General features: G+C 39.5%; 1 protein-coding gene across 10 annotated transcripts in view; it reads right to left on the reverse strand.

Annotated features, from left to right (window-relative positions):
* The window catches only part of UBE3A (ubiquitin protein ligase E3A), a 52670-nt gene extending 29199 nt beyond the window's left edge, over positions 1-23471 (reverse strand). For 2 of the 10 annotated variants that reach the window (XM_041417977.1, XM_041417967.1), the window contains exons 1-5: positions 23013-23471; positions 19190-19279; positions 13714-13781; positions 5305-5423; positions 1890-1934 (exon numbers count right to left, since the gene is read on the reverse strand). Coding sequence is in view for 9 of the 10 variants with exons in the window: in XM_041417967.1 (XP_041273901.1) it covers positions 1890-1934; positions 5305-5324 (65 nt within the window). In the remaining variant the exon portion in view is untranslated. Of the gene's footprint in view, positions 1-1889; positions 1935-4579; positions 4662-5304; positions 5424-6026; positions 6174-13713; positions 13782-18286; positions 18410-19189; positions 19398-23012 lie in introns of all 10 variants that reach the window. The other 8 variants (XM_041417970.1, XM_041417976.1, XM_041417968.1 and 5 more) reach the window with 8 other exon arrangements.
* Positions 23472-23515: the final 44 nt, after the last annotated feature.

The raw sequence follows: 23515 nt of genomic DNA on the forward strand, positions 1-23515 counted from the left end.
CATTCAGTTTTGCAAATATACTGTATAACTACTCGTCAAATATGTGAATTCCTACAGCTTGACTGGCTCACAGTTATTTTAGACAGATAGCTAAAATTTATGAAGTCAGGGCCACTCTGATCACTGGTCTACATCAAAAAGAAAAAGTATTCAGCTATAACAGAAAAGCTTACTCCTGTAATTTTTTTTTTAATGTTCGGTTTTAAGGAAAATAATTCACACACACACAAGAACTGTCAAACTTTTCTAGAAGGAAAAAAACTTTACTGCCTTTTCCTTCTGATTTATGCTAGGTTCTTAAAAGTCTTTGTTTCACACCAGTCTAGGTGAGTACTGCTGATACCTCTTTGCTTAAAATGCATAAAAACGATTAATCCAACTGGTAACATCCAGAGTGGACTACAGCCAGCCTGCAGCCTGAGTTCCTCTGTTTGGCTAAGCCAGGGAAACTAAAGGACACAACTCAACTCACTGCAGGAACAATAAACCACAATGCAGCATGGGCTACTACTGGAGCAGGAATAAGAGACCATGGCAGGGCTTTTACCCTGCGACCTCTAACACAGCAACACGCAGAGTCCATTACCAAGAGGCAGAGTCACCTTTCAGGCCAGGGTCCCTGCAACCTTCATTGCATTCCTAAGAAAGCAGTTGGACAGCACTTCTGTAGAAAATGGTATGAGTGAGGGAAAATAAATCTGTCATACCAGGAGAACTGCTTCTCCTAGTGCAAGAAAAGATTTCACTGCAGTGAATTGCTAATAACACATCAGAAAAGCCCTCACTGTTTCCTCCTCCTAATTTTTTAGGTATGCAGTCCAACATACGGGGGGCTCACTGCAGTTTTGCTCCTCCTTACGTTGGGCAGCTACAGCAGAGAAGTCCTTGAGCAATTCACACTATGTCACTAGCCTGCAAAACATCCTGAAAATGGCATCCAGCCCACGGCATGTACAATGCTAAACCGCTTGGGGGGAAGGTGTCAAGGAGACAGTTTAAGGTCAGAGAAGAAGTTCATGGCAGAAGAGAAATGAACCCAGATCCTTTGAAGCCTCAGACAGCACACCAGCTATTGGGCTACATTCCCTCTATTATTTTGGAACTTGTGCTGTTATCCAGAAGAGCAGTTTGTGGCTTCCCTGTTTGAGTTCTATGACAGGACAGTTTGAATAGCTAGAAAAAACTTTGTTTGCTAACTCACAGAAGAATAGTCTCAAAAAACTTTTTTTTTTGTTTTTAAATGGTCCTCTGAATTCCTGTAATCCCTTTGAATTTTGAATTGAAATGAATGTTTCAGTCCACCACAATCTCGATTTTAGTTCATCTTGGCTTCTAATCTAATGAAGACAGACAAAAAGTTTCAGATCTGTCACCAAGATGTTAGTGAAAAAGAGCTAGTTTTCTCTTTCTAGAAGTAACTAATACATAAATTCACCAAATTAAGTCACAATTTCTTTTTCTTAGTTCAACAATCCATCTGCCACAAGAGATACCAGCAGGTATTGTGCCTTAGTACTGAAGTGTCTTCAAACCCATGCAAGATGTTAGTGAATGACAGGTAGAAATTACATCCCTTCTGTCAAGTCTGAATATAGGCTGTAAAATTTCTGACATTGTATTATGCTACCATCTACTGGTTCACGTTAAAGTAAACCTCTGAACTTTCCCTCCAACTCATTCACCCTAAAAAAAAAAACAAAAACAGTTTCCACAGAAGCTTAAAATTGCAAAAGCTGCAAAATATTAACTTGAAATTTTATAAGGCAATTTCACAGTTCTATTCAGCTTCTGTCCTCTTTTTATTAAGCAGATGCAAGAGTTACTGTTATATATATATGTTCAGAACATTTTTATCAAGACAAACCAAACTCATCCACTCATCTACTTACATTCGGCTAGTTTCAATGTTCTCAGAGTGCGGTTCTCCTGGTGATCTGCAAAACCAGATAGAAAACCTTAAGCACTGCTTGTTCTTTTACAAGCATTACAATATGAAATTATGAAAGATGGAATGTGATGAGTGTATTATTGCCACTAAAAGCATCAACTTTTTGATATTTGCAGATTTAACATATCAAACTCTAGAATACAATTTATCACATAAAACATGATAGTACAATTGAGCCAAATTTCCCTAAGAAGAACACTTTTTCCCCACGCTTACGCAACAGGAGCCATTAGGGAAGAGATCTGCTGGCAGTACTCCTCCATTCAGGCTGCACAGTGCTCCAGTTCTGGGCTAATTCTTCATAACCACTTCTGTAACCAAAACGTGTACTCAAAGATTATCAGTGAGCAACTGCAACCAACACATTCTCTACAGAGCTGGACTCTAGGAAGTAGCAGCTCAGAAACAGGGTCCAAAAGGATATCAAAACAAATCTCGCATTTCTCTTCACCTGAATTCATGGAGCTAACCTCACAGACAGCTTTCTGTTTTCTTCAATCCAGCCAAGAGATCAGCCAGTAATATGCAGAATTAAGTGTTATTGCCTAGCACAAGCAGCACCTGTATTTAGCTTGGCAACCCCATTGACTTAATTTACAGACTAATTCAAGGGGTATAGTTCCATAATAACTTAAAGTAGATTAAATTATAGTTATTTAGCTCTTCCTTATTCCCATCTTCCTTAAGACAGCACTGATTCAACTGCTAACTTTTTTTCAGACAGTGTTTTTTTTCTCTCTTTGAGGCAGAACTTCCCCCTAGCCAGTGAGTTTGTGGCCAGAGAAGCCAGAAGACAAGGCAGTACAAATGCATCAGTTTTGATTCCCATCATCTTAGGACGCCTAGAAATCAGACTTTATGGAACCTTTGCTTGGGAACAACCTTTGCTACAATGAGAAATGCCATGCTGGAAATTCTATGCAAGGAGTGGAAACAAAGCACAACCATTACAGTAAAACTCTGCAGCTTGGATGAACAAAAATGTCTTTCATGACAGCTCTTTAAAAACAGAAATGAGCAAAAATCTGCAAACAGAACTAACTTTTTAGGTTTCACCAGAGTCTGCTGAGAGACTTCAGTTAGGACAGCCAAGCAGACTCTCCCACAGCTTTACAGGAAAAAAAAATAATCAATATTTATAGGAATGGAATTTCTAAATTTCTCTATTTATTATATTCTAAATGCTATTGGAAATCTCCACATGTAGCCTGCTACATTCCTTTTTTCCTGTTTCATTGTGCTATTTTACTGCATGGTCTCTCCCATTAAAGTTTGGACTGCTCTCCAAACTCTCTACTAAAATTTTAGTTCCTTTTCTGAAACACCAGATCTTAGGAACTTTTTGGATTCTACTAAACAGACCCAGTGCCTAGAAGGCATTTCTGGCACACAAATTATAATTCCCAGGTTAGCTGGATACTGTGTGGTGACAGATGATGCAGAACACAGGAAATTATTTGTTTGTATTTCACTAACTTATAAAATTTAACGGACACTAGGGACAGAATTCTGAACTTCCTATCCAGCTCACATTATACTCATGCTTAAAATGTAACTAACCTTTAACTGGAAAATAACATAAAAACTACCCAATCTCAAAATTTGGCCTCTATTTATTACCTCCAAATTACATCTCCCTTACTCATTAAATTCAGGACTGACAAAGCAGTTGCTGACAAAAATAATGCTCAGCAGCAAAACAAAAAAGAACTTCCTTTTAACTCCAGTGACCAAAGCCAGCCTCTAAATGCTTAGTGAAAAGCATCTTAATTTTTTTTCCCCACTCATTCATCTGAGCATTTAAGTGTTAGGAGCTGGAATAGCAGAAAGACACATGTTTATATTCATACTGGTTAGCTCCTCTATTTACTTCCAGGACTTCAGAAAATGGTAGCAAAATGTCTGGACATTTAAGGCTTTGCTTTCTTCATTCTAGTATTGGGACATACAACACACTGAGGCTTTGGGAAAGAGTAGTGCTTTTAGTTGCTATGAAAATGCAAAGGAAGTAGTTGTGTTAAAAGAAAAACATCAAGTATACTTAAAGCTTTTCAGCCTTTAAAATAAACAGCAGCATGAAGAATTACAGAAAGAGCAGACTGGCATCTAAACGCTGCATGTAAAAAAAGCAGCCTGGTGATCTGCAGTACAGACATGGAAACAGCTAGCAGTATATCCAAAATCTTTTCCTCTCCTCACTGTGTGTGTGAGAATATCATTAGGGCAGTAAGGAGACAATAGAGTTTGGTATATGTTACTCAAAAAAAAAAAAAAAAAAAAAAAAAGTTGCATCTGTAAGATAAACAATATAAGAAAAAAATACCATCTAGCTGGGTCAAAAAAGGTTTGGTCCTCTAAGGTAAGTGGTTCTGCAGAACACAGGGTGAGAATTCCTTCAGGTTATTGTTGTCTAAAACATGAACAGACCTACTATAATTATGATCTTCAGAATTATTAATGGACATATTAACTCTATTTTAAAAGGCTTCAAATGACAACACAAGCACCTAATAAAATGAGCTTTCAATACTCAGTAAAATGAAGTGGAAGATCAATCTAATTACAGGAGTTGTACTTGTTTGCCGAGAAACTATTTATTTTGCAATACCCAATTGTTTACAAACAAGATACCTTGTTATTTCCTGTGAGCAGGCAACAGTATTGAAAAACAACTATATAGTACGGCAAGACGTCCTTTCATCATGCTTAAAATCTGAAACAAGAGTTCTGTTCAGAGAAAATCTCAGAGCAAATGCTCTTAAAAATTTCAGCTTTCAGTTAGATTGTAGATACTGATCACAAGACACCAACTAATCTGAATACTGCAGTATGAGCTCGCAAATTCAAATGGTGGCTCACTTCCAATAACAGAGGGAGCAACTTCTCCATTCTACAAGCCACTCCTTTTACCTCCAGTGTACCTCTCTAGATGAGGAAAGTAATGGTATGCAAGCTTACACACACTTTAACATCATCAAGCCTCCTGGATAAATACTTCAAAACAAAAACTGAACACATGCTTGGATAAATATGGTAAACAATTTATACAGAAATTCAGTATGACAGCAAAAACTACCATGGACTTTTAAGTGATAGTATTGTTCTTAAGAGGGATATCACGGAGCACCACAGCGCTTGCTTATATTTTAAAAAGCAGGCAAGGACAAACTAAGCGAGCTTTGAAATCACTGTCAGCAAGAGTGCAAGTCAACTTTGCCAGCTGACTTATCTTAAACAAACAATGCAACTTAATATTATTTGTAAAACTAACTTCAGGCCATACAAATTAAATACCTTAAAATAAACATTATAGTAGAAAAACTTCTGAGAAACAACCTGATATGCTTTATGCTTACCTTTTACAAGCTGTGGCCATTCGGTGACATCAGGGTGATCACAATTTTGAGTCACTGATCAAAACCGAGTTGTCGCACCAGTCCTGTATCACGCTGGGCTAAGCATAAGCTTAACAATTCTAAATAAGTAAAAATAATGTAGTTACAAGTCCTTAAATATTATTTTCAGCCAATTCTCTAAATAAAAAAAAATAAAAAGAAGAAAAATATTGATGCTAAGCATTCCTTTATCAGTGAGATTAAGAGTTACTTACATTCATTTTTTGCATGGCATTTTAACTTCTAGATTAACTCACTACAGTACAATCAACTGATAAACTTGAAAATTCAGCAACTTATTTTTAGTCTTTCTAAAAAAACAAAAGCCATACCCATCTCTTGGACCAGTGCAAAACATCCAATGTCAGGTCAACAAGCATTCAAAGATCTAGAAGTGTGTGCATAAATATGAATTGTAATTTCTAGCTACAATAAAATTCTGGTAGATGTGTTGCTGCTATAACTCAGTGAACATTGTTTCTCAGCAAGGCTCCTTTCCCAGGGGAGCAACAAAGTAACCTGACCTTGGTTGTGTGCCTCTCCCCAAAAAGAAGTAAGCTATAGGTACATAAAGTTTCAGAGGAGCAACCTTTACTATCTATTGCAAATCTTTTAGCTTCTTTGCTCCATTTTTATCATGTGTCCTCTCTCCTCTCCCTTAAATTTTCGAAAGTATATTTTACCTGTCAATTGTTTCCCGTGATCTGGCTCCACTGGTATAAATTGAAGGGTTGGTCCTTTACTTTGTCACGCAGGTGGCAGCCAATGATCACTCAGCAATACTCGTGCCCAGAGCGCCCTGGGACCACCCCAGCTGATTACTTCCATGGCTGAAAAGGAACCAGTTAGTCTCTTACCTACTGCTATTATCTACTCTAAACTAAAGTTAACGGATAAAATATTTCCAAACGTAATCCTCAACACTCAATTCACCCCATTCTCTCTCCCGCCCAAGCTCCTGAGTGCACTGGAGAAAGCCAGAAAAGAAAAAAGGTCTCCGAAGGAGAATCAGATGACAAACAGCATTCGCTTTCTGCTAATATAAAGTTTTGATAAAAATTGCAATGTTAATATTAGTGAATAAAAAGTCATCTTACTTTCTCTTTAAAGCAGTAGCTATGAAGACAGACCTCTGTATAGTATCCTGAGAAGTTTATTCCTGTGGTAAACCCAGATGAAACCCCACATTTGCAGGTTGCCATGCAGCAAAAGCCTCACACAGAATGAAGGTGCACAAAGCTATTGATGGCACAACCGCAGCTCTCTGCAACACCTGCAGACATAACAATCTGGTGCAAATACTAAGAGAGCACATCAGACAGCTTTAAATACTTAGTAAGTAACATTTCTTTACTGCACCTTCTTTTGTGCTTCAGTCCAATATATTACAAGAGTATTATAGTAAGATCTTAGCAAGGCTCATGCTTTTCTAAAGTTTGTCAGAAAAGCTGCCCAGTTTTGCCAATCTACTACAATTTGCCATTCTGCCACAAACTCTGCCCAGAACAAAATTTGTCTTAGTTTCAGAATGATGCTTATTAGTTTTATCATTCATTGAGATAGGTAAAGTGTCATCTGTTGATTTTAACATCAGCAATATTTGAGTGTTCTCATTGTAACACAAGTGCAGCTGACACAAGGAAAGTAAAAAAGAAATAGGCTACCAAAAATCTCCAAACCAAAACAGAGATTCTCCAGTACTTGTTTCATGGGTGTAAATCGTCAAAGTTTAACTGAGTCAATGACAGGAACACAGAACAATGATTAAAAGTCAGTTGGAAACGTTCCTCATCTGTCAACATTACAGAACAGGGTAAAGACTTTCCATTTAACATTTGTGACCATCAGCTGTACAGAAAGGCAACAACCCAAGACGCTGATGCAAAACTAAGAAGCTGTAAAACACTACTCTGCTTATGACATTCTGATTAAGACCTGAAAACTTCCACTTTCAGGCAAGCTTTAGTTTTGAGGAAACAGATGCTTACTCTAACAGTGCTTCTAGCACTTTGCCCAAGTAACTTTTAGTACACTGGTCAGAGGACAGTGGTATAATCTCTAAAGTCTCATTGGCTGGGAAACCTGCATTCTGACTACTGGAAGTATTAGCTCATGTTCTGGAGTGTGCCAGACCAATGACTCCCTACCTAGACTTGGTCCTACAAGTATTGACAGAAACTTATTACAGTAGTCTTCCATTCAAATGGAAGCATGCTGGAACACCAGGCTGCCATCAACCTCAGTAAACCAAAGTTTTCCTGAGGCTGTTTCATATGGGAAAAGTCATGAACGTGACTGACAACAGTGAAGGAGTGCATAAAATGCTGGTGCTGGATTCAAACACCACTAGATTTTGGAATGTTAAAAAATATACTTTAAGCTGGCAGCTCCAGTCATAGTCAAGACAAGCTTGTGCCAAGGTCTGATCCAGATCCAACTCTGCTAGTCTCATTTACCACACCATGGAACATAGTATCTACAGCAGTTCTGTGATGTGAGGCAGGGTCTAAACTGCCACAAATCTCACTGAGCAGAAGTTAACTCATCTAAGTTTTGTTGTGAAACTTGTACCTACAAACTGAATTTGTCACGGGGCAGAGTCTCAGTCAGGTAGTTTCAGCATTTCTGATTTGTTGTACGATACCTTAAACCTAGACTTACTGTACTGTGGTCTAAAATTCTCATGCTCCTTTTCAGCAGTCTAGATGCAAAAATCCTTAATGAATAATTTTTCTCTTTTATCTCCTTCTCATTCTACCTTTCCCACCTATCCTTGCTGCCACTCCTGTGGGACAGAATATGATTGGCAGGGATTCCCTAGCACAGATGAAAGAATTAATTTTTCTAAAACCTTACTCATTCAGGCATCAGCAGAGTAGTGTCTGCTGGCAAAGAGACCGACATGTTGGAACACAAGGCAGGTGGTGAAGGAGACTACCATCAGAGTTTTATTCTGAATATATTTCAAAGGACATTTTGACTGCTTGATACAAACAGGGCACAAGAACCTCCAATCTTGTTAAGAGAGTCAAAAGACACTACTTGATTAGGAAAGAAAAACCACACTGATGAATAGACTAAGATCCTGAAAAACGGTATTATGAATTGTGAATTGGTCTAAATCAATGGCTTTTCTGTCACAGGAATTTCTCTCTCACAAAAAAACTTCCTCTGTTTGTAACTTACCTTACAGAAGATAGAAACAGCAGCCCCAGAGCAGATATTCATATTACTCAAACAAATTTCTCTGGTCCTCACTGTTACGATCAGCATGGCTTTTACAGACACACTGAGCAGCTGCAGACATGAAAGGAAGTTTGTGCCTATGGAGTATGCCCCAAAAAACCCAAGATGGCTGCCAGGCTCTTTGGGACTGACACATCTGTGTTGGCCTAGCGACTATTTACTAAAAGTAGAATCAACTAGGGCTGCAACTACACCTACTACAGTTAGCAAGACACGAAGACATGTCTTCAAACCATGTATCTGAAGAACTTTGTGACTTGAACTAGCCCTCATCAAAAAGGAACGGGATAAATAATGTTTACACAGTGATTTGGAACAACATCTATTTCTCCAAGATGGCACAGGTGAGTATTTTCTTAAAAGAATGTTCCTATCAGCTCAAGGAGTTAAACAATAAGTGAAAGAACAAGATGTCATAAAGCAAGTTCAGAAGCATCAAAAGGGGATAAAAGCAACTTTGTTGCATAGTCTGATGAAAGGTCTGGGCACATTTCCTTAAACCTTGGAAGTCTACAAGCATGAGGCAAGAAAAAGTCCCCAACTTCAATATACAGAACCTAAAGCCACACCCCGGAGATTGTAAGTACTTATTTTTCAGCCACCAAAAAAAAAGGCAAATAACATCCAGGTTGGAATCATTATTTTGAACATTGTTACCTACAAGGTTTCCCTAAATCTGCCAGGGTTTGGAGAAGGTGACCATCAAATATCCTTGGGCTATTTGATGGTCACCTCCTGCGAGAGCATTGCAATTTGGCTGTTGAGACACAGTATCTGAGGCCTAGGAAGATCCCCTAGAGGAGGAACACTTTCCATATTTAAACTATAATTTCTGATTGACTTATTGAAAGAGTGATACTTGTAAGAATTTAAGTTTCCTTTACAAGGGAATTTTAAGTATCTACCAAGTAATCTTTGATCCAAATTTAATATTCTCTTTTTGATCTATGATGCAAATAGGGGGTAATCCACTGTACAATGAAGTACCATGATCCACCTTACCTTGCAGTACCAGACTTTTAGTTGCTTAATTAAATATAACCGTCTCTCTCAAGAATATACCACTAAAGATAGCTTTTGAAGGTCTTCTGAAGAGTTCCTCTGAATGCTCCAAAAATTAATTTTATATATTTTCAGAATGACTTTGAGTACCACAATGAAACAATCATCTATCCAGTAAGAAACTGACTCCTAATAGGAGAGTGGGCCTTTTATAACTTGAGATTGAGTCAAATGTCCTGGAGAATGTTCACCAAATGCCTAAATTCAATGTTAATTGTCATATGCACAAAAAAAAAAAAAAAAAAAAAAAGAAAAAAGGTAATGTAATAGGCATGTTTGAACCTATATTTCTTCATAAAGTTGGAAGCACAAATTACTTTTCTTGCCTGTATGCTGCTACCAATGCACAAACCATAAGAAGATACATTTTCTTCATGTAATTAGTCGGCAAAATTATTACTGATTCTACAAATAAAATAAAACAGCTGTTAATACAACCTGATCATATAAATCCTAATGGAGCCAAAAAAACAGCCCCAACCAAACACTAATAGGGCCTCTAAATGATTTTCTTTCCCACTGCCTGGTAAACCAAGCAATTCAACTAGTAACAACAAATGCAAAATCACATGAGTTAGAAAACCAAAAGAATTGGGTTCTATCCTGGAAAATGCCAAACTAAAGTGACTAAAGCAGTCACAACTGATGTAGAAATGTACACATGCTCCCATGTATTACAAAAAGAATGACGGATATGGCTCATGAAGGGTCCCTGGAAGAGTGTCTGTTCATCTGCACAAAGCACTTCACACATCTTCCAAACTTAAACCCAGTTCTCCAATTATTCAATATTCTTGAAAAGTTTCCAGAAGTAGTCGAAAAGAGCCAAAGACATCATGAAGATAGAAGAAAATGCCTTGTGAATAGACAATGAAAAGAGTTCAAAATTAATCAAGCCTATCAACATAGCTACTGGAAGAAACCAAGTCTTCTCATAGCACAGAAAGAACACATAAAGACCTTTGAACTGAAAGAATGCATATAAAATCCCCACTAATAGAAACCAAAGGCCCACAAATTCAAATCAGAGCAGGAACACAAGCATGCACAATAATGAGAACAATTATCACTTGAATAAATTATTTGCGATGGGAATCTGAATTTGTTACTATTTTCAAATTAAAGTTAGTGCTACTCTGGAATTTTCATTTCAATAAAATCACATGTTACTGAGTTTCATGAAGGTAGAAGTTTGTGGATCTCAATACCAAGAGATCAAACATAGATTTACATAAAAGCTCCATCCTATAATATCTGTATACTTACTTTGCCTTGATGTCAATACTCCCCACTGTACTGGTTTTGACTGGAATAGAGTTAATTTTCTTCATAGTAGCTAGTGTGGGGCTGTGTTTTGGCAGCATGTTAATACAGGGATGTTTTTGTTATTGCTGTTTGTGTTACAGCTTTCACAGAGTCAAGGCCTTTTCTGCTCCTCAGCCCACCAGGGAGGAGGCTGGGGTGCACAGCGAGTGAGGAGGGTTCACAGCTGGGACAGCTGACCCCAGCTGACATTCCATATTATAAGGCATCATGCTCAGTGTATAAAGCTGGGGGAAGAAGGAAGAAGGGGGAATGTTCGGAGTTATGGCATTTATCTTCCCAAGTCACTCTTACATACGATGGAGCCCTGCTTTTCTGGAGAGGACAGAACATGTGCCTGTCCATGAGAAGTGGTGAATGAATTCCTTGTTTCACATTGCCTTATGCACAGCTTTTGCTTTACCTATTAAATTATCTTTATCTCAACCCACAAGTTTTCTCACTTTTACTCCTCCAATTCTCTTCCACATCCCACTATGTGGGTAGGTGAGAGAGTAGCTGTTTGGTGTTTAGTTGCCAGCTGGGGTTAAACTATGATATCCATAAATTACAGAGTAACAGAAAAATATCTAATGTTTTCTCCCATTCCCTCCCCTCAGGCCAAAAGCTAGAGGCCTGCATGTTATTCCCATTTTCTACAGCTGCTCCTGCAACTTTGGACTCTAGATTTTGCTGCCAATATTTGGTTTTGGTTTAGTATTTCAGTTAGATCATATACATATTTTGTTCACCTTTGTAAAAGCAGGAAAGATCCAAAATTATTTTTAGCTTCTGTGTTTTACACTTAGACCACAGCTGATTTTTTTCTTCCACTACACACATACACCCCTCTGATTTTTTTTTTTTTGTAGCAGAACCATTTGTTTCTATTTCAGTTATATTATACCTGTTACTTCAGGCTCCCTCCATCCCTCCAAAATGATACACAGCCAGGAACAAAAAGCCCCTTCTACACCAGCAGGTGAAATCCAACCACCTATTTAAATGCCTTTCACTAACTCTCATCATGTTAAGTTATTTTGCAGTCAGGTAAGTTTTACAGCTTCACGTCAGCTTTACTGCTTAAACTTTTATTCCATCTGTCCTTTTGCTTATTCTCTATTTTGATTTCTTTTGCCATCCATCTTTCATGCTGCCTTCCATGTAAAGCATCTTTCTGTTCTCCAAATTCTTCAGCATGTTTGTTTAAATGTAACTGATATTAAAACCAAGCAACCGTGCAATTCTCTAGTACAACATTCAGCTTCTCTGATGTTCCATTAGTATTTATTACTCACAACTTGTGGGGGATTAGAGGGGAATTCTTAATCAATTTATGAAGCACATACCACTACAAAGACTCTACGCATACATACAGTGGCAAGCAGTTAAACATCCAGAAGAAAAGCAGCCAGCAGGCATAATGGCAATAAAGAAATAATGGCTTAGGTTTGAAGAAGAGCCATCATACACAGAACTGGTATTGACACTGGAGAGCAAGAAGCGGGTGGGTGGTCCCAGTGGTGCTGTGGGTGCAAAAATGAATATACACTACCTGCCAGATGCCTGCTAGAGTAAAGGACCAATCTATACAATTCTCTCAGGAACATCTGGATTGTGACAATGTAACATTGTAGCTTTTTGAGAGACTTACAATTTTTAATTAGTACATACTACAGCTAAAGTTTCAGCTTAGAATTAACAGTTTTATTAGAACCTGTCTATAGCTTCCTACAAAACAGAACTTAAAAAGACATCAAACAACTGCTCTGCAAATTTGAGATTTCTAAACTTTAAGTATATTTCTAAGTTAATTATCTTGAAAAGAAAAATCCAGACATAAACCCATGGCACAGACAACTCTGATCATCTTCCCCACAATTTAAGTGGTTAAAAGAGAAAGTACACACATGGCTTAGGAACTGTTATTGAAATAACTACATACAATCTTGTATATGCATTAACAGACCTATTTAATATGGCAGAAAAATTAACTTAATTGTTGTTTTTCTCAACGTAGTGGTGCTAAAGTTTCAAAAATTCCCAATGTACCAAGATGCAGAACTACAGAACTTAAAAAGACACTACAAAGTAGTGCAGTAATACCAGGTATTACTAGAGAACTACACCAAAATTAAGTTAGAAAATGGCAATAAAAATAACTACAAGTTCAAGTTCCAGCCCTGCTACAATACATGTACATACTTTTAAGAAGGTTGGACATTTAAGAGCCTAGACAAAAAAGAGATACCACGTGCCATGGGTTTATGTTAACACTGCTAAAAAAGATTGTATTTCTGTATTTCCCAGCATTCCTATTTGCAAACTTGACTTACACTGATGATTGCATAAATTTTCTGCAAGTTCTAAACTTATTTTTCAAGTCATAGCCTCACCATAAATATCTTCAGTAGCGAATTTAAAAAAAAAACATACAGCTTTCAGAAACACACCAGCTCTTATCCAATCCATGGAGAAATAAATGGATGGTAGCAGCATGATGATGAGCTTGTTAAATCAAAAGGGAATTCACCAATGTTATATCATCAGTATTTATTTTCCCCAAGAAAATCAAATAAGTCAGTTTTCTAGAGAATTATGACTAAGTAATAGATATCATAGTTCAAAAGGGAAAATTTAATGTGTGCTTCTTCCTGAATTAATTTGCAACCTTTTTTTAAATCTCAGTGAAGGAAAGTATAATTATTTGCTATTATAATTATTAGCATACAAACAATGTAAGTGGAAACATAAACATACCATATCTTTCCAGAGCTGCAGAATCTTGTTCTTTCAAATTCTAAAAAGGACTTCTACAGTTCTTGTACCTATAATGCAAAACATTACAATTCAGTTCCTGTGCTATGCTTCATACTAATCTGAAGCTCCATACAACTTCAAGACAACACATTCAAAAGTGCCTATTTGGTTAGTCACAAATCTGCAACTAAAGGAAACACAGAATCATAGAATATGTCTAGTCAGAAGGAACCTACAAGGATCATCATACCAAGCTCCCCACTCCTCACAGGACTACCTAAAACTAAACCACATAAAACTAAATCACACCTCTCACAGAAAAACACAACAGAAAATAATTATTATGTTAGATAAGCTACAAAAGCGTGAAGTTCATACACACAGTGTTCCCTATTCTTTCCCCTTGTAGTGATGAAATAGAGTTTTATAATTCCATTCATCCAGTTCATTACAAATATCAATTTCCTTTCTCCTTCCCGCCCCTCATTTTGTCCTTGTTTTTTCCTTTCTTTAAGAACCGGCATTTATAATAATAAGAAAAAAAAAAACACTCAGGAGAAGCCACAGATAGAACCAAATCTTTGTTCTGGGTGCATAAAACTGCTAGAGTTCAGTATGCTTTTCTATAAATTTATTTTCAGAGAAGCCATAATTAACATAAGGTATTAAAACATACTTGAAATATTTTCAACAAACACCTAAAAGCACAACCAGCCTCGAGGGAAAAGGTGAGAGAAACAGGCACATAAGCATATAACTAAAGACAGACAGGGGTTGTGGATTCCCCATCACTGAAGGTGTTCAAAACCAAGCCGGATGGGGCTCTCAGCAACCTGGTCTAGTGAAAGGTGTCCCTGCCCATGGATGAGGCTTGTAGTTAGATTTTTTTCTTTAAGGTTCCCTACCAACCCAAACCATTCCCTGATTCTATGAAACCTACTAATTACTTTCCAAAAAAGTTAGTAATTTGGCACACATTTTCAGCACTGTGAAGATTTAATATATAATTTCATGGCTTAAAACTCTATTAAGAACAAACAAATCCAATGCAGCTGATTTAGGCTGACCTCCAATATAGATCAGGGTTCCCACATAGGAAACCTCGATCTGGTTACCTTGATAGTACATTCAATTTTATTTTAGAAGATGGCAAACCAGTGAGAAATCATTTGGTGTCAGGGGCCAAATTCTTTATCAGGGAACTGTAATGGGGTGATCCTGGACCAGTTTTACCACTAAAGCTCCAAGCACTAACAATGTGAGCACACTCATTTGTATTTTAAAAAAATAGTTATATAGGGCATCCTACAAGTTCTGTGAAAAAGGACTGTTCTTTCAACAAACAATTCTACTAATTATGTAGCTTTCTGTACAGTTAGGATTACTGTGTTAGTGATATGCCACTGTGTCACTAAAACTCTGCTACAATTCAGAAAAAAAACAGAAGAAAAATTCATCTGAACACCATGAGACAGTAACTGATGATTTTCCTATTTGCAAGTAGCACTTCCACTCCATATCCACAGCAGAAATCCAAGACACCTTATATTCTACTAAAGAATAATTCTTCATTCACTGTGGTGCCATTAGACAAACTCAGAAGTATTCTGACAAATGCAACCAATATTTTCACACCTTGTGTCACAGGACTTCCAGATTCAATGTATACATTTGTTCCTGTACAGACATAGAGCAGTGTCATCTGCATAAAATTCTCTCATTCTCCTCTAAGATACAGAAGCACAAATTTTCAGTATGCACAGAGTAGGAGGAGAGCACCAAGTACAGCTTGAAAAAGTATTGCAAATACATCTACCAGAGCTCTTATGATTATTGCCCGGCAACAGAGACAATAAAAAAAAAGGTTCCCAAAAGAACTGAAGCTATGGAGTAGTGTAGGACCATACAACTGATAGAGGAAACAAGACCACAATGGAGGAGATGTAGACAGGTTATTTGCATAATAATACACAGCAACAGAAGAGCAAATCCAACAATACAAAACTGAAGTTCCTGGACTTCCAGTTCTTCTCCTTCAGTCTCTCCCCAGCAGCTATCACTGCACAGAACAGAGTTCAGCAGTCTACTAAGTCTAAAGTCTACATTCACTCAAAGGCTACATGACAACACAAAAGGAAATAAAGCTCTGTAATGCTTGTCTAAAAGGAATGAAAATTATTTCATGAAGTCAGATGCACGTCAACATTCACCTTCAGTATACTTAATTAGCACTAAGCCACATCTGCCTAAAAAAATGCAAATGACAATATGACTTAAAGCTTGGCCAACCTTATTGCTTCCACTCCACACCAAAAAAATCTTGATTGATCATGTGACCAGAGCCAAAAAAGCTGCTTATTTACAACTACATCATACATTTTCAATAAGGAGACTTCAAGGCACACTGAATTATATTAACAGAGACAGTAAAGCACTGAATTAACCACACTGTCGCATATGGAATTACAAAATATTTAAGAAATTAATTATAAATTACAAAAAATATTTTGCAACTCTTCATGTCTGGCCTGATAAAAAATATAATGAAATCACCTCTATCAGGTGCTTAGATTATGTTTTATGTTTACATCCTTATTTCAATCAGATATTCAGGTTATAGGAATCATGCAAATGGAGTATTTTTCACAACCTTAGTATGGAAAGGGCTCAACTGTTGCAAGCAAGAAATACCAGTGTTTCACAGAAGTGTTACCCTCTCTCAGGAGCTCCCTTCTCCTTGAAATCTGATGGGATTTGCAGGTTGTGTGGACTCTTAAGTATGTATTTCTACTGGCTACAATAAGCAAGTTTTGCTACACCAGCTGAAACACAAGGTGTTGTTACTCAGCCAGTGCACACTAGTATACCTTGGACTTTCTAAAAATAAACCTGGGTGTACACAAATAGTAAAACACAATATTCATCACCAAGACTTTGGGCATGAGATTTCACTATGAAAAAATAAGCAATCATTATCTGAATATGATACACAAATAAGAAAAATGAAAGATTGTATGGGAAACAGAAATTCTGAAGTCGTGATATTACTTCAGTATTATCTAGCTTTGCAGAAATTTTTGATTCCTTTTAAGAAAATGGCAAATACCACATTGTAAAATGAAAATATTTAAAGTATTAGTTAGCTCAAACATACAACTAACCATAAAGCAAAAGCAAAACTCTTCTGCAGCTATGATAGCCATTCTTCAAGTGCTTTGACCTACGTCCCATTTGAGAAGTTGAGTTCCTCTAAGAGCCACTCCACCACCTGCTAACAGCCCAAGCCTGCAGAAATGCAGCTGCTCCAGCCTGGGTCCCAGGGAGCATACCAGGGCAGGAGTGCACAAGTAGTGCCAGAGCCTGGCTGCCTGGACAGGCCTGGCATCTCCCTGTGCCATGCAAGCTTGGCAACACAAAATAGATTACTCTTGTGCCTCCCCTGCACAAAGCTCCTAAGGGTATGGGAGACGGTGTCTGTCATCCAGATCTCCTCACTTTATCCATTTCTTAGGTGTAATGACTATCAAGGAAGTATCAAAAGTCCTAAAAGCAGTCTGACAAAGGAAGCAAAGAGCATGGTCTTCTCTATGGAGAGATGAACTAGCTTCACACCTAGAACTCTAGCTTGGTCAGAAGTCCTGTCACAGTCCTCAAACAACACCAGAATGAAACGCAAACTATGTGGACTAATCATTGCCAGACCATTATGCAACAGCCACCAAACCCACACAGAGGTCCTGTAATTTTCTGCTTGTGATAACACCAATCCACAGGCTACCAAGATCAAATTTCCTTTGGATTTCAAACCACCCTTTAGTTTTTGGTACTTAAATTTCATCTTTAGTCTTTAGGTCACATCTTTGACATTCTGTCACACATGCCAGCATGGCTCCACCAAGGGCAACTCCTGCTGGATCAACTTAATGGCCTCCTGTGACAGAGCGACTGCATCAGTGGACAAGGGAACCGCTACTGATGTCATCTACTTGAACTTCTGAGGCCTTTGATACAGTCCCCCACAACACCCTTCATTCTAAGTTGGAGAGATAATAGATGGACTCTTTGGCAGATGAGGAATTGTTGGATGGTTGCATACAGAGGGTAGTGGTCAATGGCTTAATGTTCAGATGGACATCAATGACAAGAGGTGTCTCTCAGGGGTCCATACTGAGACCAGCTCATCAGTGACAGACAGTGGGATGTAATGTACTCTCAGAAAACCTGCAAACCATACCAAGCGGTGTGGTGTGGCTGATATGCCTGAGGAATGGAATGCCATCCAGAGGGGCTGGCAAGACTCAAAAGTGGCCTCATGAGAACCTCACCCAGTGAGTCCAAGTGCAAGGTCCTGAACCTGGGCTGGCAACACCTGATATCAATACAGGCTGGGGGATGAGGGAATTGGCAGCAGAAGTAATTACAGAAGAACTTGGAGATCCTGGCTGTTGGAAGGCCAGCCTTGTCCCAGCAATGCATGCTTGCAGTCCAAAATGTATCCTTGGCTGCATCAAGAGCAGCATGGCCAGCAGGCCAAGGAAGACCAGTCTGCCCTTCTACTCCTCTGAGACCCCACCTGCAGTGCTGCATCCAGCTCTGGAGTCCTCAGCACCTGAGAGGCACGGACCCATTGGAGAAAGTCCAGAGGAGGGCCACAAAAATGATCAGAGGGCTGGAGCAGCTCTCCTATGAAGAAAGGCTGAAAGAGATAATATTGTTCAGCCTGGAGAAGAGAAGGATCTGGAGAGAACTGTCTGCTTTTGTTTAATACTGAAGAGAAGCTTACAAGACAGAGGAGGACAAACTTTTTACAAGGGCCTTCTATGACAGGATAAGAGGTAATGGCTTTTAACTAAAAGAGAGTAGATTAAGACGATACCAGCAAGTAATTTTTTACAATGAGGGTGGTAAAACACTGGAACAGATTGCCCAGGGATAGGAAATGCCCTATCCCTGGAAATACACAGAGTTAAGCTGGACAGTGCTCTGAGCAACCTGATCTGTTTGAAAATGTCTCTGCTTATTGCAGAGGAATTTGGACTAGATGACATTTAAAGGTCCCTTCCAACCCAAACTATTCCAAGTCTGTGAAAAAAAAGTAATGCACTCCATATCAAGCAGTCAAGTGACACATCAGTTAAAGTTGTCCTATATCCACCACCACTGTAATCCACCTCTGAGTGACAGTCCCACTTCCATCATACTACATAAGATAAACGTGATTCTCAGAAGCAATTTATGTTAGTACACACAGCATGTTTTTGAAGTTATTTGAATGGATGCAAACAGCAATGCTTATCAATGAAAAGTACTGGTACAGCTACATACTGTGAATGCTCTTTTCAAGCCACCAGAGAAAAAAAAAAAAAGAATTCAAAGCTCTGCTTTGCTAACTAGAAGTTTCTCTAAAAAAACCAATATCTACTTCTGTTCTAAGGAAATGCAAGTAGCTTCAAAAGAAGCAGATCACCCCTCTTACCTAAGATAGTGAAGTGAGGGTCCAGAAGGAAGCCACCCATTTAGTTCCACTCAGCAGAACAGCTGCAGCTTCTCCTAATTCTTCACCACTCTGTAAAATACGGGTAAAGAACCATGCAGGACGGTAATGGAAAGAGTATCGGTAAAGACTGACTTGCACCCCCTTCCTCCATTCAGCAGTTTGCATAATACAGGGAAGCAGGCTCAACCTATTAAAGTAAGTAAGAAGTAGTTAATGCTTCCTTTAAGAGATTCATTCATAAGAGTATTTGTTAGACAGAACTACGATAATATTTAATTCGTAATGTAATTTTGCACCCAGCAAGTTATTTTGTCAATAAGCTCTATCCCTCCTAACCACAGGAAGGTGCAGCTATTCAAAAATAGCAATTTAAAGTGCTATTTAGTCAGATGTTACATTGCCAAACCTGAATCCTGAATCTCAACATTATTTTTCATATTCTTCCTATGAGGTTATTTTCGTGAAGAAATGTGTCACCAGCTGCCGTAGTTACTGAAGTGTTGCTTCGTTGCAAAATGTTACCTTTAGACTGTATTTGCTGACTTTCTGCTAACCAACCAGATACCTTACACACATTACTATTCCCATGAACCAGCCTCTTTTCAAACTTTAATTCACGGGCAACCCAGCTTTATGAGGCCATCAGGCACTGCCTGCTAATACAAGAAGTTAAAGCAGTGAATGTTAAGGTCAAAGTATTTAAAATGACAAAATTCACTTCAAACATGAGATTTGCTCACTGCCGTTGCCTCTGGGAACCAGCTATTTAGTACAGCTTATAGAACTTCTGGGAGGGAAGAATTTTTTTTTAGAAAGTAAACAACATACTCTAGATTTTTTCATTACAAACCCTGATAGTAAATGTGTTATTCCCCTCCTTCCAGGTACAGATCAGAATTTGATTAGTGACAGAAAACCTTTTAACACTGCTTCTCTAAAAAATTCACAGCTATCTTAAATACACTGGATACTTCAGAAAAATTGTAAAACACACCTCTTTTGTTTAAAAATCAATATAAATTCATTAATTAGAGTGAAGACTTGGCCCATACTGCCAGAAAGGAAGATTGATGCTGGAAATAGGATCTATGCCTACACACTTCATGAAATATATTCCTTTTTCCCTCAATTGCATGTTCTATTTTTAAAAATTAGTGGCCTTCATCTTCAGGTGTATGAGTACACTGGTGTGGGGAGGGAGAAAGACATTTCCTGCATTTAAGAGAAGATTAATTCTCTCTGGACATTCACTAAGTAAACGAAAACTAAAAGTAACAGGGCGGAGGGGGGGGGGAAAAAAAATCTTTCCTGCGCAGCAAAAATTAGGATGGTGCATATTTACAAAAACTGAATCTTTTCCATGGTAAGTGCCATATCATGAACTATGCTAATCACTGTTTATAGAAAATGTTATATGTTTACAAATGTTCACAATTAAACATGTTTCTAACTTAAAACTCAACTCTGGTTAAGCAGAACCTGTGAATTCTGAGAACTAGTGAAGAATATGTCAAGAAAGGACATAATCATAGTGAAACAAGCATGATTTTATACAGTGCGTGCTGGATCCTGGTGGTACATATAACATTTTATACTTTCAAAAGAGAAGTTAAATGATATGAAAAAGAATCAGGTTTATTTTCTCAAGCTGATTAAAATGATTGGGGACTATTTCCAGGTGCTCTAACACAGACTCCAACAGGCTGAGAACATCTCTAGACGTATTCAACACATACACACAGTTTTCAATTCCATTCACAAAAGCATCATCATTCCCATGTTTTTAAACAGCAGCAACAATTTTTAAAAAAGGAAAAGACCAGAAGTCTCATTTGTTATTTTAAAAAAAGGAACAAATCCACACAACTTTAGAGCTCTGAGGAGGACTTGGACTGAGAAATTTAGGCTTTAAAACACACTGCTGTTCAAGCCTGACTTTTTTTACCAAGTCACAGAACCATGCCCTGAAATATAGCTGAACAAATCAAATACTCATTTTGGTATATAGCTTGGTGCTTTTGTTTCTATATTCTTGGGAGATGCTCAGGACACTCCAATGAGGAGAAATAGCAAACACCTCCGATAAAAAAAATGAACTTCTTAATTCCAGGAGGAAAGATGCTACATTAAATAGCAAACACTTAAGAGTGGAATGGAAGGTACTTGTAAAAGAGAGATTAAGCATCTATAACATTGTACAGAAATAATTTAAATTAAAAGTATCAGCTCTGTAATTGTAACTAGTGGACTAGGTTTTCTTTCACTACTTTTCTGTACTGAGTTGACAGAATGATACTGCACTACAAACTGCATCTATTCTAAAAGACAAACGTGTGTGATAGTTTTCTCTGCACATCCATATCAATTTAGCAATACACATTCCCTAGTTTCAATTCAACACACTCAATTAAACTGAGTTTTGCCACATTTTCAAATTTCTCAAAAGTACCTTTAACTGTTTCCACAATGAAAGGGAACAGCTATTCAGAGCCAACATTTAAACCAAGCAGTTTGTGAGAACTGTAAGCCCATTTTCCAACAATTTTCATTCTTATCAAGTAGAACACCTCTCTATCTCCAACACTTCCCTCTCCCCCATCACAAGTGTCTAACAACACAGTTACAAGTCAGAGCGTGGCTTCTTCCTTAGCAGGTAATCTCTCTAACTGGATGCTATTTGCATGAATTAGGAACTTAATCTTATCTTTTAGACCTCTCCCTTTCAAACCAGTCAGCTACTCAAAAAAAAAAAAAAAAAAGAAGAAGAAAAAGAGAAAGATAAATTGACAATACAATCATGCAGGTCCTACTTTGTTAAGAAATCAAAGCTAAAATCAGGTACAATTTTCCACTGAGAAACTTTCTGTAGACATGCAAGAAGCATGATAAAACCACTCTGTGAAGCTGATTTCTCACAGGGCTTCAGGTTTGCAGACTCTTACTGAAGCAGGTAAGTTTCCATACAGAGGGACCCATCCCTGAAGCAATGTGTAAGACACACGCTTAGCCCCAGAATTAGACCAACACGTTACACAGAAGGAAACATAAACAAGTATTTCCATTAACTGCAGAAAAAAGAAAAGGAATAACTACAACTCTATAAATTACAGGTTCTTGTCACTTAAAGGAGAATTGTGAAACATGTTCTGTTTCTTAAGCAGTAGTAACTGCTTAAGAATGACCCCAACACATCACCTTAGACATCTGATTTACAAATCAGCAGTGAAGTGTAACATCCCTTAACAGAAATACTGTAGATATGTTTAAAAACTTAAGCCCAGAATGTCCTGCAGTCAGGAGCGACAGATCATATGCATCAGCAAGGCAGCCTGCTCACAGGTTCAGATCCAACTCTTCAGACTGGACAGAAGGTAACACCAGCAAAGTGCTCAGACCCACTTGGCCAAGCAGGCCTTGGCCACTAGTTAAGAGACCCTGGCAGTACTTCCCATTCCGGCAGCCGGCCGCGCCGACAGCCCCGAGCCGTCCCATGCCCACAGCAGCCCCGAAGAGTAGTCACCGAACCGGGAAACTGAGGCAGGGCAGGCTGGGTTCACCCAAGGTCGCCTAGCGAGCCCGGTCTCCCGGGGGGGCGGGAGGAGCTCGGAGCCACCCGCCCGGCCGGCCTTCCCGGGGCGGCCCCGCACCCATGTGTCTCACGGCTGGGAAGGAGAGGACCCCGGGGCTGCCGCCTTCCCCTCCCCGGCGCGGGGGAGCTGGCAGGGCTGCCTCCCTCCCCTTCAGGGCCGGCGTGAGCCGGGCGCCATCCCCGCTCCCGGCCCTGCGCAGCGCTCACACCGACCTGGGCACCTCGGCTGCTGCTCCCGGGGGCTCCCGCCGCCACTGCCGCCCGGGCTCATGCGGGGGCCGCGCCGCACTCGGGACCGGGCCGCGGGCGAGAAGGAGGCGCCGCCGCTGCTGCTGCTGCCGGTGTCGCCGGAGCCGCGGCCTGGCGGGGCGGGGAAGGCGAGGCGAGGCGGGCGGGCGGGCGGACGGGCCGGGCGGGCGCGTCTCCTCCTCCTGCTCCTGTGTCGGCCGGGCCGCGCTCAGCGCGAGCCCCGCACCTCCATCTTGGGACAACGCGGATGTCGGCGCGGCGCAGGCTCGGGGCGCGCGGGGGGGCGCGCGGGAAGGAGGGAGGGAGAAAAGGAGGGCGGACCGGCCGTGTCCCGGCGTGCAGCGCGGGCGGGGGCGAGGCGAGGCGACGGCGCGCTACCCACCGCGGGCAACCATAGAGAGCTGCCGGGCCGCGCCTTCCGGCCGTGTGCACTCGCGGCGGCGCCCGGCGGAAGAGCGGAGCGGCGG

Source organism: Onychostruthus taczanowskii, unplaced genomic scaffold, assembly GCF_017590055.1.
Source record: "Onychostruthus taczanowskii isolate IOZ18803 unplaced genomic scaffold, ASM1759005v1 scaffold58, whole genome shotgun sequence".
NCBI lineage: Eukaryota > Metazoa > Chordata > Aves > Passeriformes > Passeridae > Onychostruthus > Onychostruthus taczanowskii.